At 54.7% G+C, this 17,680-nt stretch overlaps 5 protein-coding genes across 5 annotated transcripts; 3 read left to right on the forward strand and 2 right to left on the reverse strand.

The window, feature by feature from the left end:
- Positions 1-670: 670 nt before the first annotated feature.
- Positions 671-2,427, forward strand: TRIREDRAFT_57756 (uncharacterized protein; the record flags this gene model as incomplete). Its single annotated transcript, XM_006963180.1, has 2 exons — positions 671-1,164; positions 1,236-2,427. 2 exons carry the CDS (start codon positions 671-673, stop codon positions 2,425-2,427), a joined length of 1,686 nt encoding a protein of 561 aa, XP_006963242.1.
- Positions 2,428-6,178: 3,751 nt separating this feature from the next.
- Positions 6,179-9,859, reverse strand: TRIREDRAFT_120730 (uncharacterized protein; the record flags this gene model as incomplete). Its single annotated transcript, XM_006963361.1, has 4 exons — positions 6,179-7,043; positions 7,115-7,834; positions 8,324-8,981; positions 9,046-9,859. The coding sequence occupies 4 exons, from the start codon at positions 9,857-9,859 to the stop codon at positions 6,179-6,181; spliced, it is 3,057 nt and encodes a 1,018-aa protein (XP_006963423.1).
- A 321-nt stretch (positions 9,860-10,180) lies between these two features.
- TRIREDRAFT_75965 (uncharacterized protein) lies at positions 10,181-14,378 on the forward strand (the record flags this gene model as incomplete). The annotated part of the gene is made up of 4 exons (XM_006963181.1): positions 10,181-10,424; positions 10,585-12,664; positions 12,853-14,140; positions 14,215-14,378. 4 exons carry the CDS (start codon positions 10,181-10,183, stop codon positions 14,239-14,241), a joined length of 3,639 nt encoding a protein of 1,212 aa, XP_006963243.1. The 3' UTR covers positions 14,242-14,378.
- Positions 14,379-14,535: 157 nt separating this feature from the next.
- On the reverse strand, positions 14,536-15,437 carry TRIREDRAFT_2916 (uncharacterized protein; the record flags this gene model as incomplete). The annotated part of the gene is made up of 3 exons (XM_006962993.1): positions 14,536-15,013; positions 15,068-15,222; positions 15,288-15,437. 3 exons carry the CDS (start codon positions 15,435-15,437, stop codon positions 14,536-14,538), a joined length of 783 nt encoding a protein of 260 aa, XP_006963055.1.
- A 900-nt stretch (positions 15,438-16,337) lies between these two features.
- Positions 16,338-17,661, forward strand: TRIREDRAFT_21784 (uncharacterized protein; the record flags this gene model as incomplete). Its single annotated transcript, XM_006963014.1, has 1 exon — positions 16,338-17,661. Exon 1 carries the CDS (start codon positions 16,405-16,407, stop codon positions 17,659-17,661), a length of 1,257 nt encoding a protein of 418 aa, XP_006963076.1. The 5' UTR covers positions 16,338-16,404.
- Between the last annotated feature and the right edge of the window lie 19 nt (positions 17,662-17,680).

Genomic DNA, 17,680 nt, shown 5'->3' on the forward strand with positions numbered 1-17,680 from the left:
TTGCTCCTGGCCGCTGTTCTACAGAGCTGGCAAAGTACCAATACATTATCCGGCAGAGCACCCCTCATCCAGAGGTCTTGTCACCGAGACTTCACTCTTCGATTTTACCAACTCTGACCCTCTCTTCTCTCTCGCTTTCTCCCTCCAGACACTTTGCAAAGTTATACACCACGGCTTCTTGTTTTTTTTTTATTAGTTTGTCGTGCAGTCATCTTTTAGCATCTCAACTCTGGTTGACTTCCCTCCTGGCTAGCATCTACAGAGTTGTCGGTCGTCTCTCGAGGAATAAGGGATTATGCCATTTCCGTGTATACACCTTTCATGAGGTTCGTACGTTTCCTGTTTGCTTCTCGACAATTGCTGCACATCACCCATACTTGACTTACTACCACCACTATCGGCTCGCTGATGACGGCCCAAGACAAAGTTTGAATTTGTCTCTGCGCTGACGGATGGCAGATATTATCCCCCACTCGTTCCGTTTCTCTCTTGCCCTCCTCCTTCACCTCCTCCTCTCTATGTTCTGGGAGACACTATTTGACAAGTGCTGACTTGCTCAGTTTTTCAGCAACCAGCAAAATCCAGCGATAGACTGGGCCACTAGATGTCAGGAATACATACAATGAACACTGCCGCCCACGGCTCTGGCAACTTGGGTCAAGACGCTACCATGGTGCAGAGCAACGGAGCTGGATATACCAGCGACCACTGGGCGAGCATCAGTCCGTATAGCCAGAGTCCATATGGAAACAGCCCTTTGAACGAATATGGCGCCACCTTTGGCGGATATATATCGCACGGAATGCCGTCAGAATCGCTCAGCAGAATGCCTCCGCCCATTCCCCCATCAATTCCACAACATACGACGCATCAACTGATACAACCCGCGCCGCTGATGGGTCATCACCAACTACCGATGCTCAATACACAATGGCCTAGCCAGTTGACGAACCCAACCCCATCGGGGAGCTACTCTGCTCCTCCGCTGTCCATCGCACCGGCATCCAGCCTCCCCCCAATTGAGCCGCCAAGACCCCCTGTGCACCATGAGAAGGCAAGAAAGACGTTGAGCGCAGAGCAAAAGCGAGCCATGTGTCAATATCACGAGGATAACCCAGGCACTAGGCAGGCAGACATTGGAGCAAAGTTTGGTGTCGAGAGAAGGTAGGTTCACTAGGCATCACTTCGGTCATCCTCCCCTATCCGCGTCGGGACAAGCTAACACCTGTGCCAAGCACCGTCTCCAAAGTATTGAGGCACAAAGATCAATACCTGAAGCAAGATCCAGAGCCAGATAGTTCAGCTCTCAAGCGGCTGAAGGGGAAACACCCGGACTTTGATCGGACGCTCAGCAACTACGTTCGCCGACAGCAGCAACGCGGGTTCGAAGTCAAGGACGAGGAAATAATCGAGCAAGCAAGGCTCTTCGCTCGCGCCAGTGGCGGCCAGGACAGGAGCTTGACTAACATCAACAGCAACTGGCTTCTCAAATTCAAGCAAAAACACGGTATAGGGGCTGGTCGGCTCATGCGTCGAGCCTCAGAGACAAACATCCCAGACCGCATTACCATGTCCACAGCTATTGCACACTTCCCTGGGGATAAGACGACGGCTACCATTTCTCCCATCTCCCCAACTCAGCAGCTCTCGCCCCTTTCAGCAAGCCGAAGTGACGATGACATACAAGCCGACGGCCATGATTTCCAATTCCAGTACGGACATTCTGGGTCGCACTCCTCTACCTCGCTGGCAGGCGATTTGAGAGACCCAAGCGTTTCATTTGCGGGCGGCACGATGAGCCCAACCGCGCCTTTCCACTTCTCGCCCGATCCCAATCTTGGGACATTCCAAAACAGTCTCCACATACAACCAGCAGCAGTCTCTGAGTTCCAGCACCATGGGAAGAGGAGCAATACTTTCCCTTCCCTGAATATCGATTGTGTTCACCAAGATACGAGTGCCGGACCACTGACTCCTCGAAACACCTCTGGCGTTACATCATCTTCAGCGCTTGGGTCGCCTACAAACGACGTTCGGAGTACTACCTTCACCCTGGATACCACAGTATCATCGCCGCCAGCTTTACGTCGCAGCAGCAGCAACTCGAGTATGATTGCGCGATCAAACAATCCTTCCACGAATCCAAGCTCGGTATCATCCAATACTGCTGACTCTTCGCCAACGTCTCCCACGCCAGAGGATGCAAGGCGTGCCGCGGAAACGCTGCTAAGCTATCTTCATAGCATGACGCCAAACGGTCCGTTCGACAAGAGCGAATATGCCACCATTGTTCAGCTCACAAAGAAATTACAATTACATCAACATCAAAGTACGCGACCCTCCATAGGAGGACTGTCGAGGATCCCTGAAGGTGATGATGGGGAAGTTCAATCGCTGGCCGAGGCAGCCATGTCAGAAGTACGATGAAGATGCTGCCGATCTCACGCAGTCCCTCGGCCACCTACCTTTTTGAGTCATTGTTCGAGTTGATGATCATTGCGAATGTCTATTGCTTTCTGCCTTCTCTCTTCTGTCATTATTCATCTTTGTTTCCTTTATTTTCTTTTTGCTTTTCTCCTCATCGGCGTTACGGGTCTCCTGGAGCAATCCTGGATCAAACATATAAACAAACATTGGTGGGAAGACGGCAACAATGGGTACCTAGACCTACGCTGGAGAAAGGAAGAGACCTGCCATGAGGTCGCAGCGCGTGGTGACGCGGTTCCTTTCGAAGCATTGAAGAGGCTCTCACTACCATATCTCACGTGCGAAGGCGGCGCCTCACGCTGGAGACCAACTGGAATGGATGGAAAAGGGGTTACAACTAAAAGAGAAAGGCGACTTCATCTGGCAACAGATCTACCAGCATCAAATCTGTTTTCATTGCTTCTCAACCACTCGTTTCAAGATTCTACCTGGCTCCCTTCTGGAACCAGCGCGATGATTTGCTCCTTTTATTTTTCTCTTCTTCTTCTTCCTTTTCTTTCTTGCCTTATTGTCATCCTGAGCGCATCACCGGCCACGAAAGGCATTGCACACTGCTTCACGCAAATCTCTTGAGCATGCTTACAGCGTTGAGTTTTACTTTACCAGCTCCTTGCCTTTTCATTGCGTCTTTTTCTTTTCTACTTCGGGGCCGACGTGGAACCCAGGCTTCATCTGGTACTGAAACAGAGAGAGAAGAATAATTTCCTCTAGGTTGATCAGGCACCTACTCCATACAGTGAAAGAATCAGCATTATGCGGTTCTACTACAGCTTCGCACAGCTTCTTGATTTTCATTAGCTTCTCCTTGGGTTATAACAGTTCCCCATCTATGTGTTTCCCTTATTGTACTGTGATCAATGTCATATTGGAGGATGGGAGGGTATCGGAATAGGAACAAGGGAACAACAAGACGAGTTCGAAAAAAAAACAATCATCTACAAGGGCCTTGATTTCGGCACCACACTCCTCGCGGAGAAGCATGCGATTTTCGCCTCTTCTGTTTCACTCCCTCAAGGTGTTACAATACGGAGTACCTGTCAATACATGTCTTCGTGGTCTTCTTTTCCCTTCGTCCATGGACGGATACACGACGGGAGAGTGACCAAAAGAGGGTCTCGGGGTAACAGGGGGGATCCTACATGGGGACATAATTTTCCTCGGCATCTACATTCTTTCTCATTTTATGTTAGTACGGGCTAATCCCCGTCTTTATATGGGCCTTGCTTTGGGGATCATGTCTTGCGTGTGTTTAAGTGAGAGCATGTACCGGGTACAACTACACTTTCGATGGGGTTACCATTCAAAGTGGAGGATGTTCAAGGAGCAGGTGTTTGCCTAGACGCGGGCCTAGAAAAGGGGGAGGGGGGTTTAAACAGACTGAAGCTCTGATACGTTACGAAGATGTACTTATGGCGATGCCTTATCTACTGGTACAGTATCTCATGTACTCGAAAGATGCTCAGAGGAAGAGCTCTGTCTATCTAAACCCCAGCTAGTAGTCCGAAGGACCTCACTCAGTGAAGCTGTATGTACGGTATATTCCTCCGCAGGTACTCAGGAGACTTAGCCAAGTCTCTCTTCCCATAGCTCCACAACACCCTTCTCGCTTAGCTCGGGCATCAGCCTCACGAGCAGCAGCTCCAAAGCGCTGTACATCAGATGCTTGTTGCAATACTCATCACCAACAACATCAAGCAGCCCCTCGATCTCATCCACTATGCTCTCGTCTCCGTCCTGCCCATCAGCCGCGCCAGACGACGATCCGACGTCCTCGCCAGGGTCAAACAACCCGCCCAAGCGCCAAAGCCGACGCCCAAAGTACACGCGGGCAACGCTTGCGGGGAGCAGGCCCAGAATGGCGCCAGCGGCCCTGCGGCGAAGAGCGCGCAGCTCCTCCTCCGACTGGGGAGGTACCAGCGTGGACGTGCCGAGGCTGTTGTTGGGAAACAAGGCGCCTCGGAGCGACCGAAGGATGGGCGGCAGATGAGAGGCGTCGAAGACGGCTTGGATATGGTGCGAAAGGAGTCTGTAGAAGCCGACGGCGGAAGCAAAAGGGCCATTAGTTAGCTTGGTTAGTCCCATCAGATAGCAAGAGAAAAAAACAATGAGCCCTGAATCAGAAGGAGAGGACGGAGGGGATTTTCCCATCTGCTCCGCCCGTTGTAGGTGGGGAAGGAAAGCGAGATTCAGAAGGGGAGGGGCGGTGGATGCTATGTGGTGGGTAAGGAGGATAAAGAGACGTTGGGAGAGAAGGGTTAGCATAAGAGCCATTTGTTGGCAATTAGTTCGCCAAAAGAGACGACGTCTGTCAAGGATAACCCGGGTTCCGGTCTCTTCAGGGGTGGCGGACGAGGTACATGTGATCATGAACCAAGGTCAAGGCCAGCGAGGTAGAAAGGCTCTTGATGCGGCCCATGGTCCATAGTGTTCATGTTGACTGGATTTGAATGGCCAGACAAGAGTCTTGCGCGTGCGGGGAAGACAAAAGGAGGACCGTCTCCGATGTGTGTCCGCTGGGTGTCCTGATAGTGCGGCAGGAGACTGCCATTGGGCATCAGGGGGGGGGGAAAGCGATGTGTCGCGCTCCACGTCGGTCAGATAATGCGGCAAGGCCAGGAGAAGTCCGGTCGTTTGCGAGGACGGAGGCGAAGGAGGCTCGCGGGTCGTCCCCGAGGGCCGCCTTGCATAAGCGCGCCTTCGCGTCAAGGGCCGTTCGTTTCTTACAGGCCGAATGCGTGTGATTCCTCAAGCCATTGACGCAGCAAACCTCAGCTTCCTCAACGAGGCGGCGAGGGAAGAGAAGCAGGTGACTCGCGTTCCTTCGGCGGCCGTGGGATCAACTCGTCGAGCGCCACGCGCGGTGGATCAAGTCGCTAGCAGAGGCGGGATCTTCCTCTATCCGTGTGACGAGAAGAATCGACACGCTCAGGCACCATGAGACCTTGACTGCTTTGGGGAAAATCGGCCCAACGGACAGCAGATGGCTTCCTTGGAGGTGGCGCGGCACGGGGCGGGCGGGTGATGTGAGTTCAGACGGACTGCTCATCCAACACCACCTCGTCGTGGGAAACTAGGTAGCCGGCTAGGGCCCTGGCCCGCTTCGGCCGTGTAGCTGATTGCCTTCACCCCTCATTGTGGAAGGCCGGCGCGTAATGAAGGCTTCTCGATGGACGGGCTGTTCTGTTGTGGTCCAGGTTGGCGCAACAATTTCGAGCAATCGGAGACGAAGAGGCGATTCCCGCGCTTCGATTGGCTGGCCGGCCAAGGAGCTAGCAGCCCAGATCTAGCATTGCTCGTGTGGTGTGGCCGTGGCCTTGCAATTTGCGCCGGTTCTCACAACCTTGTGTGGATGGCCATTCGCCATATTGAAACCTCTCGATGAACGGGAGTACCTATCTACTAGATAGACTCCCAGCGGCGTTGCTCCGGGGCAAGAGTGCGCGCAGAATGTAACTTGTAACATGTCATGGAGACACGGCATCCGACTAAGTCAGGGCCCATCCAGAAAGAAACCCTGCTCTGGACGTTCACTCGCTGGAGGCCAGGGGGGGTGAAGGAGGTCCAGTGACTGAAAGGAGATGCGAGATGACGAGCAAATTCGACAGATGACCAGGGGTGTGAAGTGAAGGGGCTCGGGGGAAGTTTATGAAGCCAAGACACTCCAGCAATAAGACAAGGAAATTTGCCCATCTTACCTGTCAAGAGGGCCATCAAGCCCCGCAATGCGCCATGGCCCATGAATGGCCGCCGTCCGTAGTAGCGATATGAAGCCGCCCAGCCAGGGCTTCCGCTGTTCCAGCTCAATCAGGTTTCCAAGACATGACCAGAGCTTGAAGGAAAGTACTGGTACTTTGGCGCGGCCGAGGTTCGTATCCGTAGTTAGTAGTCGTCGTTTGTCGTCGTGAACGTAGTCTGCGGCTTCCTCATCGAGATGAAGCGCCGTTCTAGGCGGCAGGGATATAGAATCCGCCAATATACCCGCCATGAACCTGACTGCATTGAAGAAGAGAATGCCCAAGTGAATGAGCAAGACAAACACCCCGTGAACCGTCCACTTGGGCGACTTGGCCGCATCCTGGCCAAGGTCCGATGAAGATGGCGATGGTTGTTCCGTCCCAGTCACGATCCTTGCCTTTGTTCTGGCTTTCTGCTCACCCAATGACCTTGCGGATATGCAGATAGCCTCATAGAGCAACCATGGCTGGGATGCTTTGCCCGCAATCACATTGCCGATGATGAGCTCGGACAGGATCTGCTCCACGAGAGCCGTCAGACAAGGATTCTCCAGATCTTCAGTCGGGAGCAGGATGGCCAAAACGGCTTGGACTAGTAACTGGCGATACGTCGCCTCGTTCTGCCGCTGCAGCTCCACGGCTGTGCCATTGTCCGGGCGAGGTACGGGGGAGAGAAAGGGTAAGGGGGATATGGAGTGATAGATCTCTCGGGGATCAGCATCCATGGACGGTTGTAGGGCAGAGCGAGAGGCCACGCGGCGAGCTGCGACCCGGTCAGTGGCAGATCCAAAAACCGTAGGGCATCGCCACACCACTACTAGCCTGTAGCATGTTTCTCAAGCAGCTCTGGGATCTCATCCAGCAGCAAGCTCTCGAGGTCCAGTTTGCGAAACCTCTGCTCCAGCGCCGTGGTGCAGTGTGCTATGATGCGGAGAATCTCAGGCACAAAGGTCTCGTCTGTGGTGATCTTGCCATACCAGCTCTGCACAAAGTCGCGCATGATGATGGCCAGGAAGGCGTAAAGCTGCAGGTCGACATCGTTGCGGCTCGTCAGCGGCGGCAGCAGGTCCTGGAGGGCGGGCTGGGCATCACGGGTCTTGTCTCCCAGGTGCTGCGGGCACAGCGTCCGGCGGATGAGGTTCAGCGTGGCCCGGTCGGACAGCGGGTCAACGGGCGCGGCACGGTTGCTCCGGCGATCTGCGACATTACCGGCACCGGCATCGGGAGACGGAGAGGCGGCCGCCTGTTTGGGCCTCGCCGCGGCTCTGGGAGCGAGGGGAGCTGAAGCGGAGGCGGCATTCATGGCCGGCGAGTCGAGCGGCGTTGTCTGAGGATCATTGCGCGCTGCAAGGGGCGGGATCGAGGAGGCGGCGGATGACGGAGACGGGTCGAGAAGCGCGAAACGGAGCGGAGCAGCGGTGACGAGAGAGAGGGAGAGAGAGAGAGAGAAGTCGGAAGCGGCAGAAAGAGGCTGGACGTCGTTGAGGTTAAGTTGGGCCGCTGTTGGGTCGCGGGTCTGGGGTTCGCATGTCGCATGCAGCTGGAACGGATCGGTCTGACGCTGCTGCACCTGCACAGCGCAAGCACCCAGCTGGAGCCCCCACATGTGCATCCTGGGTAGGTGGGTTCAGGCGGTCGCTGCTCGCTTAGGCGCTGAAGGCAGGGCGTTTAGCGATCGCTTACAGGGCATTTGCAGTGACAGCCGTGCCGATGTAGCACCAGCGGTATCTCAACCTCATGCAGCTGGATACCGTCTTTGATGGCGAAATCTGACAGGAGAAAGCACCAGTTGATGGGAAATGAGTCTTTACTGTCTCTCACTCAAAGATCTTCTCCATTTTGCGATACCCCTTATCTTTAATATAGTACATTGGAGAGGTGCCCCTACACACACAGTGACCGTAACTGTACATTCCCCGTGGATAATTTACACATTCTATACCGTGACGTCCAGTATCAAAACCCAAGCTACCAACGCTCAACTGCACTATGGCCCGTCCCTCTTCCGCCTCTTCAGAGATCCCGTGTAGTAGTCTCGTATCTGTCAAGATTGTCAGCCAACTGCAATGGACGAGCACCACTGATATCACGCCAAAACATACCTCTTTCCTCGGAATGCCCAAACGCCCCAGTTACCACAGGTGATATCTTGGGGGTCCATGTCATCAAGGTCCCATCGCAGACTCCGGAAGATGTTCTCTCCAGGTTCCAGCAGCATGTCAAACTCCCCTCCTGACTTCTTCTTCACCCACTCGACGTCACGCTTCACGTCGACCTCGGTATATCCTGTGCTGATGATTGGCACCTTGGTCTCCAACAGCAAGGGCAAGGTTTCTTCCCAGTCGTGGCTGCTGGCGGGATGGCCCAGTCCGGGGTGGAACAGGACGAAGCAGTCAAAGTAAGGATCGTAGGGCGCAAAATGGCCCGTCTTGTGAATGGTATGGTAGTAATCCACAATGGTGCTTATCTTCATGTTGTACCATACCCGGTCTTCCACCACGGTACCGAACGGGTTTGAGGGCGTGCGTTCAGGCAATGGGAACTCGTCATCCCGGTTGGCCATGCTCTCCGGTCCGATGAAGATGAGGTGCAATCGTGATTCGGGGAACAGATGAGCCAGCTGCACCCATATCGGTCGCGGAAGAGACGATTCGGCTCGTGCACCGAGAATAAAGAGCCTCACTGGTGGGGGTTCCGGGCGAAGCTGGTTGACGCCAGCACCACGTCCAGATCTTGGTATGTGCAGATTGTATCTCAAAGCTGGAATCCCACATCACATTAGCTTCCTGTCCCACAAAGCCAATGTGCAATTCCCTAAACTTACCGCTGAAGCTCTTCAGTCCCTCGACCGTCAAACGTCCTCCTTTCTGGATAGTGTAGGGGCTCAGCTCGTGGAGAACACTGCCGATGGTAATCGGATACGTAAGGAGGCGAGTGATTTGCCTCATAGATCGGTCCGAGTCCACCGCTTCGAACTCTCGAGTGTACATGAACGTGTCCCAGTTCGTCATATTGACCGCAGCATTCTCCATCTGGAGGTCGGGGAGGTTACCCTCATGGAACACTCTGCCAGACCGGAGATCGTGCTCGTCTTCATTGATCTGCCGGAGGGTATCGCAGATCTTCAAGTGGTTCTCATAATCATCCATCCAGTGCTCTTTGCTGCAGTACACAGCAATGCCACAATCAGGGCACTCAAAGTCCACATTCGCAGGAGGCATGTCCCCCCCGGTAGCCGGAGCGGCATCACTGACGGCTGACGCATCGATCGGAGCTCTGACATGCTTGTGGTCCGGGTGAGGGCAGTATGCATGCTGTCTCATGAAGGCGGCTCGACGCCGGAATTCGGGAACTGGCGATTCGGAGAAGGGGTGAAACAAATCATCCTGGCTTAACCGAAGCGTAGCTGGCGCAGCCTTTCCTGCCGCAGAAGCCTCCGAAGAGTATTCGCGAGCAGACGTCGTCAGCTTGGATGCCGCAATCGTCCGCTTGCTGTCTGCCGACTTGCACGAATGGACGCTCCGGATCGGCACTTGCGCCCACGGCCTCAGCGCTCCCCCGGCAGTAATCTGCCGACGCAGCGATGCCGAGCAGCGCCCGCACAGGCTGTGAGCCGCTCGACGCAGCGCGGGCTCCATTGTCTCGCCTGATTGACTCGAATTGACGTTGCTGAGATCCCCCGCTATGCCCGTCGCCTCATGTATAAAAAGAGCTGGACAGACGCAATTTGCAGGGAGCTCGGACCACCCTCACACCACCTGCCTGGCAGCCCGCTGCCCGCATTAACGTTCCTCCATGGCCCCGGTCCTCTTCGCCAAACTTTTAAGCTTCAAGTTCCCAAGCTCCGCCAGTCTGTTTTCCACACACAACAACCGCCTCCCACACGCGACTGAGCAGCTCAATCGGCACAATCAAGCTTCTAAAGAGCCGCGCAGGCTTGACTGCGCCCAGTCGGGAACATGGCGACCACTTCCAACATGTTCCTCTACTCGCTGACGATCCAGCCGCCAACCAACGTCGTCCAAGCGGTTCTGGGTCAGTTCGCGGGCACCAAGGAGCAGCTCATCATCACGGGTGCTGGGTCACGGCTGGCTCTCCTGCGGCCTGATTCCTCGCAGGGGAAGGTCATTACCGTCCTGTCTCACGACATCTTCGGTATCATCCGGTCCCTGGCGGCCTTTCGCCTTGCGGGCAGCAACAAGGGTGAGTTTTACCTAGCTCCCCATTTTTTGGAGTGCCACATAGTGATGGGTGAAGGAGAAAAAAAGAGCCTCAAGAACGCGCCCCACCAAAGCCAACACGAACTTCCAATAGAGGGACATCCGTCCCCCTTCACAAGCAATGTGCTAATATCATGCTGCAGACTACTTGATTCTGGCAACCGACTCTGGTCGGATCACAATCATTGAGTATCTGCCGAAAGAAAACCGGTTCAGCAAGCTGCATCTGGAGACTTTCGGGAAGTCTGGCGTGCGGAGAGTCATTCCTGGAGAATATCTCGCTTGCGATCCCAAGGGACGCGCGTGTCTGATTGCCTCTATCGAAAAGAACAAGCTCGTCTATGTGCTCAATCGAAATTCTCAGGCAGAGCTCACCATCTCCTCGCCTCTGGAGGCCCACAAGCCTGGCGTCTTGGTCATTTCTATGGTGGCACTGGACGTTGGGTACGCCAATCCCGTGTTTGCGGCACTGGAGATTGATTACACTGAGGTAGACCAAGATTCTACGGGCGAGGCTTTGCGCGACCTAGAAACCCAGCTGGTCTATTATGAGCTTGATCTCGGCCTCAATCACGTCGTGAGGAAGTGGTCGGAGCCTGTAGACTCCACAGCCTCGCTGCTATTCCAGGTGCCCGGCGGCAACGATGGCCCCAGCGGCGTCCTGGTTTGCGGCGAGGAAAACATCACCTACCGCCACTCCAATCAAGAAGCCTTCCGAGTGCCAATCCCCCGTCGTCGAGGCGCAACGGAGGACCCGTCAAGGAAGCGCACCATCATCTCCGGTGTCATGCACAAGCTCAAGGGAAGCGCAGGAGCCTTCTTCTTTCTGTTACAGACGGAAGACGGTGACATGTTCAAGGTCACTATTGATATGGTGGAGGATGACGAAGGCAACACCACCGGCGAGGTCAGAAGGCTCAAGATCAAGTATTTCGATACAGTTCCGCCTGCAGCGAGCCTTTGCATCCTCAAGAGCGGCTTCCTCTATGTTGCCAGTCAGTTTGGAAACTTTTCTTTCTACCAGTTCGAGAAGCTTGGGGATGATGACGAGGAGCTGGAGTTCACCAGCGACGACTTTCCTGTCGATGCACAGGCTTCGTACGATCCTGTCTACTTCTATCCCAGACCACTGGAGAACTTGGTACTCGTTGAGAGCATCCCGTCCATGAACCCTCTTCTTGACTGTAAGATTGCCAACCTGACGGGTGAAGACGCACCCCAGATCTACACTATCTGCGGCAACGGTGCTCGCAGCACCTTCCGGACGCTTAAGCACGGACTCGAGATTAATGAGATCGTGTCCTCCGAGCTTCCCGGAATCCCTTCTGCTGTCTGGACGCTGAAGCTGAATCGAAACGAACAATACGACGCCTACATCGTTCTCTCCTTCACCAACGGAACTCTTGTCCTCAGTATAGGAGAGACGGTGGAGGAAGTCAGCGACTCCGGATTCCTCACGAGTGTTCCCACACTGGCTGCCCAGCTGCTTGGCGAGGACGGCTTGATTCAAGTCCATCCCAAGGGTATTAGACATATCCGCAATGGACAGGTCAATCAGTGGGATGCCCCTCAGCATCGATCTATCGTGGCCGCGACCACCAACGCTCACCAAGTCGCGATTGCTTTGAGCTCTGGTGAAATCGTCTACTTTGAGATGGACGATGATGGTTCTCTTGCCGAGTATGACGAGAAGAAGGAGATGTTTGGAACGGTTACATGCTTGAGCCTGGGCGAGGTCCCTGAAGGCAGACTGCGAAGCTCATTCCTTGCCGTTGGTTGTGACGACTGCACAGTTCGCATTCTGAGTCTCGACCCAGAGTCTACACTAGAGAACAAGTCGGTACAAGCGCTGACCGCGGCACCCACGTCCCTTGCTATTATCTCCATGGAAGACTCGTCCTCAGGCGGCTCTACGCTTTACCTCCACATTGGCCTCTACTCGGGCGTCTACCTGCGGACGGTCCTGGACGAGGTTACTGGCGAATTAACCGACACACGACAGAAGTTCTTGGGGCCGAAGCAAGTGAGGTTGTTCCAAGTCACAGTCCAGGGACGGACGTGTGTTCTTGGTCTCAGCTCTCGGCCGTGGCTCGGATATGCTGATCCGATCACCAAGACTTTCGTTGTCACTCCTCTCAACTACGTCGACCTGGAATGGGGCTGGAATTTCACCAGCGAGCAATGCGAAGAAGGCATTGTGGGTATCCAGGGCCAAACTCTACGGTATGTGGTGTACTTCCTCTTCCCCCTTTTTCATATCCTGCCAAATGATGAAGAAATGGGATCCAAGCCTACGGGCTATGAGGTTCTTATTACGCATTTTTTTCCAATTGTTCCTACTGAAAGGCACTTTCACTTTCTTGGTTGCTTGTTGAAGAGTCACGGTTCTTTCAAATACTGATGATTTTTAGGATTTTCTCCGTCGACCGGCTTGGAGATACGTTGATTCAGAGCTCCATTCCTCTGACTTATACCCCAAAGAAGATGGTGAAACATCCGGACCAACCTCTTTTCTATGTGATCGAGGCGGACAATCACACACTCTCTCCGGCGCTCTGCGCCCAGTTGCTCGCAGACCCAGCGCGTGTCAATGGCGACAGCAAGGTTCTTCCCCCCGAAGAGTTTGGCCATCCCAGAGGCAACCGACGCTGGGCCTCATGCATCAGCGTTGTCGACCCGCTGGCCGAAGATGGCCAGGTTCTGCAAAGAATTGACCTGGAGGAAAACGAGGCCGCAGTCAGTCTGGCAATCGTCACATTTGCCAGTCAGGAGAACGAAACCTTCCTGGTCGTTGGAACCGGTAAAGATATGGTCTTGAACCCTCGCAGTTTTTCTGACGCCTTTGTCCATATCTACCGGTTCGAGCGCGATGGCAGGGGTCTAGTATTCATTCACAAGACCAAGGTGGAGGAGCCCCCGATGGCCATGATACCTTTCCAGGGGCGTGTGTTGGTCGGTATTGGAAAGATGCTTCGCATTTACGACCTTGGTATGCGACAGCTGCTGCGAAAGTCCCAAGCTGAAGTGGCGCCGCAGCAGATTGTCTCACTGAACGCGCAGGGCAGCCGTATCGTTGTTGGCGACGTGCAGCAGGGTATAACATACGTTGTCTTCAAGCAGCAAACGAACAAGCTCATCCCTTTTGTGGACGATACCGTTGCCAGGTGGACAACATGCTCGACCATGGTGGACTATGAGACCACCGCTGGAGGAGACAAGTTCGGCAACATCTTCATCGTGCGCGCTCCGCAAAAGGCCAGTGAGGAGGCCGATGAAGAGCCAGCGGGACTTCATCTGCTTAACGCAAGAAGTTACCTTCACGGAACCTCTCATCGCCTAGACCTGATGTGCCACCTGTACACCCAGGATATTCCAACGAGCATTACCAAGACCAGCCTGGTGGTTGGAGGCCAGGAAGTCCTGCTGTGGAGCGGACTGATGGGCACGATTGGCGTTCTGATTCCGTTTGTCACCCGAGAGGACGCAGACTTTTTCCAGAGTCTAGAGCAGCACCTGCGAGCCGAGGACCCCCCTCTGGCAGGCCGAGACCACTTGATGTATCGCAGCTACTATGCACCCATGAAGGGCGTCATCGACGGCGATCTTTGCGAGCGCTATGCTCTGCTTCCGAATGACAAGAAGCAAATGATTGCAGGGGAGCTGGACCGCTCAGTCCGGGAAATTGAGCGGAAAATATCGGTAAGTTTAATCCAGACGGCTCCGCCATGGCCAACCATTACGAAGATGCACAAAGCTAACATTTGCTTTCTCAGGACATCCGAACTCGGTCTGCCTTTTAAGCGTGTTTGGTTTTGGCGCTTGAGTCTACTGTTTTTAATACCATGTCGGAACATATGGCAACGAATGTTTGTGTTTGTGTAACTAAATACTAGGGTTCAGGGATGATGGCGTTACATACAGGATGATGATATACATGCCCGCCAGGCTAGGCAGGAAGCATCCAAGATGATGCTCGTGCAGGATTTGCACGTTTTACATGAAAAATATGAAGTTCTAATGTCACCCATTCTACAAAAGAAATAAGGCCCAAAAAGGATACGTGAACGCCATAAGAAACAGAGCGGCCTCGGGGTTCACAAACCCCTCCAGAAGAGGCCGCGGTTCTTGACCTTTGTGGCCTCGCCGTTGCTCCGCCTCTGGTTGGGATGGCTCAGCTCCCAAGCCTCGTCATCCAGGTAGGCCGTGATGGCGGCGTCGATGTCATAGCCAGCCTGCTCCATGTACAGCAGCGCAAAGTCATAGTCGGCGACCTTGCAGGCGGTCATGAAGCGCCTGATCTTGCCCTTGCGCAGCTCCTCGTCCTCGCCCTCGACGGGTCGGGGCGACAGGCTGACGCCTCCCTTGTAGAACTCGCCGGGGATGAGGATGGTCTTGCGGCCGACGAGCAGGTGGTCGCTGGTGAGGTTGTTTCTGCGGCGCAGCGCAGCGGGAGGCACGCCGTATCGGAGGGAGAGGGACTGGACGGTGTCGTGGTCGTGGTCCAGGAAGTGGAGGGTGTCGTCGTCCAGGGCGGCTTTCTCGTCGATGTCGGAGGATTCGCTACTACTGCTGCTGCAGCTGTTGTTGTTCTTGTTGGATTTGCTGTCGTCGTCGTCGTCTATGGACTTGTATGGCGGGGGAGGGGCTGAGGCCGGGATCGTGCGTGATCGGAGAGGCGGGATGGACGAGTACTGGGGAGGATCGCGGAGGCCTTGGGGGAGTGGCGAGGGGGTGGAGGAGACTTGGCAGAAGGGGCAGTATGAGGCGAAGCGGGGGTTTTGCTGTGATTATGGTTTAGAAGAAGAAGATGATGATAGGATGGAGGTGCATTTGGTCATGTTATTACCTGTATACACTTGCCGCAGATGACTCGGCAGCAGCAGTCTACTCTGCGGTCCTGCGGGAGGAGGGAGGACGATGGGGAGGAGGATGCTTGGATTTGCGAGTATGGGGGCGTTGAGGCGAGGCTGCCTGTGCAGGTGCTACAGTATTCCATGGTGAGGTAGGGAAGTATATAATACGAATAGACTTTGCGAAGATATCTAGAGTATTATACAGGAAGACGGTATAATAGTAGAACAGCAGAAAGCAAGAGAGGTGGAAAAGTTGTGATAGATAAGAAGGGGTTCTTGAGTTGATGTCCGTGTCCTCGTGACGGGGACGTCTGAGGGATCTCGGGTCTCAGATTTAGTCCATGTTACCTGTTTGTCTATCTATCACTGCTGGCTGCGTTGAACCAGCTGAGTAACGTCTTGTTCCGGGTTTAACACATGTCAGTGGTTGGATTGTATTACCTATTCGACTTTTTGGTGAACATCAGCATGGGGGAGGGGGGGGGGCGGCCAATCACGTCATGGCAGATGATGGCTTGTCTTGCCTGTCCTGTGTCTTTTGTGCTTGTATCGCCACAACTACCTACGGTAAGGTGGGAGGTGGGAGGTGGGATGAATGGATGTTAGGAGGGCGCAAGAGCAGGTACTTCATGGGTGATGGTTAAGAGGGGGTTGCAGCTTAGATTGTCTTTTTGTAATGGCTGCGTCTGTGGCTACAAGTCTAGATGCTCCTACGATGTCATCTAACCTATGGCTACCTATTTTGAGCATGGACCTTTAGGCTGGCTTACCCGGGAGGTGTGGAAAACGTGGCATGGAAATTCAGCACCTACTGTACCTGTGTAATAATACCTACCAGATTCCAGGGTTAGAGGAGCGGAAGACGGGAGAGAAAATGCGGAGCCGCCTGGCGCGCGTCTATAGCGGCATTCGGTCAGCGCGCCGCCGTGCAGCTCCAGACTGGAAGCTGTTGAATCTTTTTACTGCATCTTCATCTGCCGCTCACTGGATTGCACCACCTCTCCTGACTTGATTGGAATCTGATACAACTTGTGGTGATTCTTCTTTCCAATACTGACTTGACAGCTCCATAATCTCGTCCAATCAACATCACACAGCCATCCTGTCACAATGAACAAGCCAAAGCTCGCCTTCGGGCTCAACCTGACAAAAAAGCCCGGCGCATCCAAGCCGATGCCTTCCAGATCCAAGCCAATGTTCAGCAGCCACGACGATGACTCGGACGACGAGGGAGCTGCCCAAGAAGCCAAGGTGGAAGAGATTGGAGGCGAACTGGACGACATCACATCTGCACCACCACCACCACCATCATTCGAATCTACGGCGGGACACCGACCAAAGAAGGGCGTCATCAGCGAACCCCCAAAGCTCAAAGCGAAAGCCCCGACAAGCACAATGTTCGGCGACCTCTCCAGCACGCTCTCCTCCCGCAAGAACGCAGAGGCAGCCACTGAGCTGGACGCCAGCGTATACGAGTACGACGCCGTCTACGACTCGCTCAAGCCGCAAAAGAACAAGTCAAAGGAGGACGAGGAGCGGAAGCCAAAGTACATGAAGAACCTCATGAAGGCGGCCGACGTGCGGAAGCGAGACCAGCTGATTGCCGAGGAGAAGAAGATTGCGCGCGAGCGCGAGGCCGAAGGGGATGAGTTTGCGGACAAGGAAAAGTTTGTGACGGAGGCGTACAAGAAGCAGCAGGAGGAGAACAAGAGGATCGAAGAGGAGGAGCGGCGGAGGGAAGTGGAGGAGGCCAAGAAGAATGAGGGCACCGGCATGACGTCGTTTTACAGGAAGTTGCTGGACAGGGAGCAGGAGAGACATGCCGAGACGGTGCGGGCGGCGGAGGAGATGGCCAAGCGAGGACCTGGCGAGAAGGCGGATGGCGAGGATGTGGGAGATGCGGACGACGACGATAAGGAGAAGCAGTATGCCAGAGCGGCGCAGGAGCTCAACGAAAAGGGCGCCTCCATCTCCGTCAACGAAGACGGCCAGGTGGTCGACAAGCGGCAGCTTCTCAAGGGCGGCCTCAACGTCGTCGCGAAGAAGCAGGTGGCGGTGCAAAAGGAAGCCGAGGAAGCGGCGGCCAGCCGGGGATCCCCAGACCGGGACCGGCGGGAGCTCACGGGGAAGCAGCTTGGCCGGAAGCAGGCGATGAGGGAGCGGCAGTCGCGGATGCTGGCCGAGCAGCTGGAGGCGTCGCTCAAGAGGTCGCGCGAGGCGCAGGAGGTCAAGAGGGAGGAGTTGGAGAGGGCGGCCAAGACGCGCAAGACGGAGAGCGAGATTATGAGTGCGAGGGAGAGGTATCTTGCGAGGAAGAAGGCGGCGGAGGAGGAGAAGAAAAAGGCTGCGGAGGCGGGGGGCGAGTGAGGGATGGCGAATGATTACA

This window comes from Trichoderma reesei (assembly GCF_000167675.1).
Source record: "Trichoderma reesei QM6a unplaced genomic scaffold TRIREscaffold_4, whole genome shotgun sequence".
NCBI lineage: Eukaryota > Fungi > Ascomycota > Sordariomycetes > Hypocreales > Hypocreaceae > Trichoderma > Trichoderma reesei.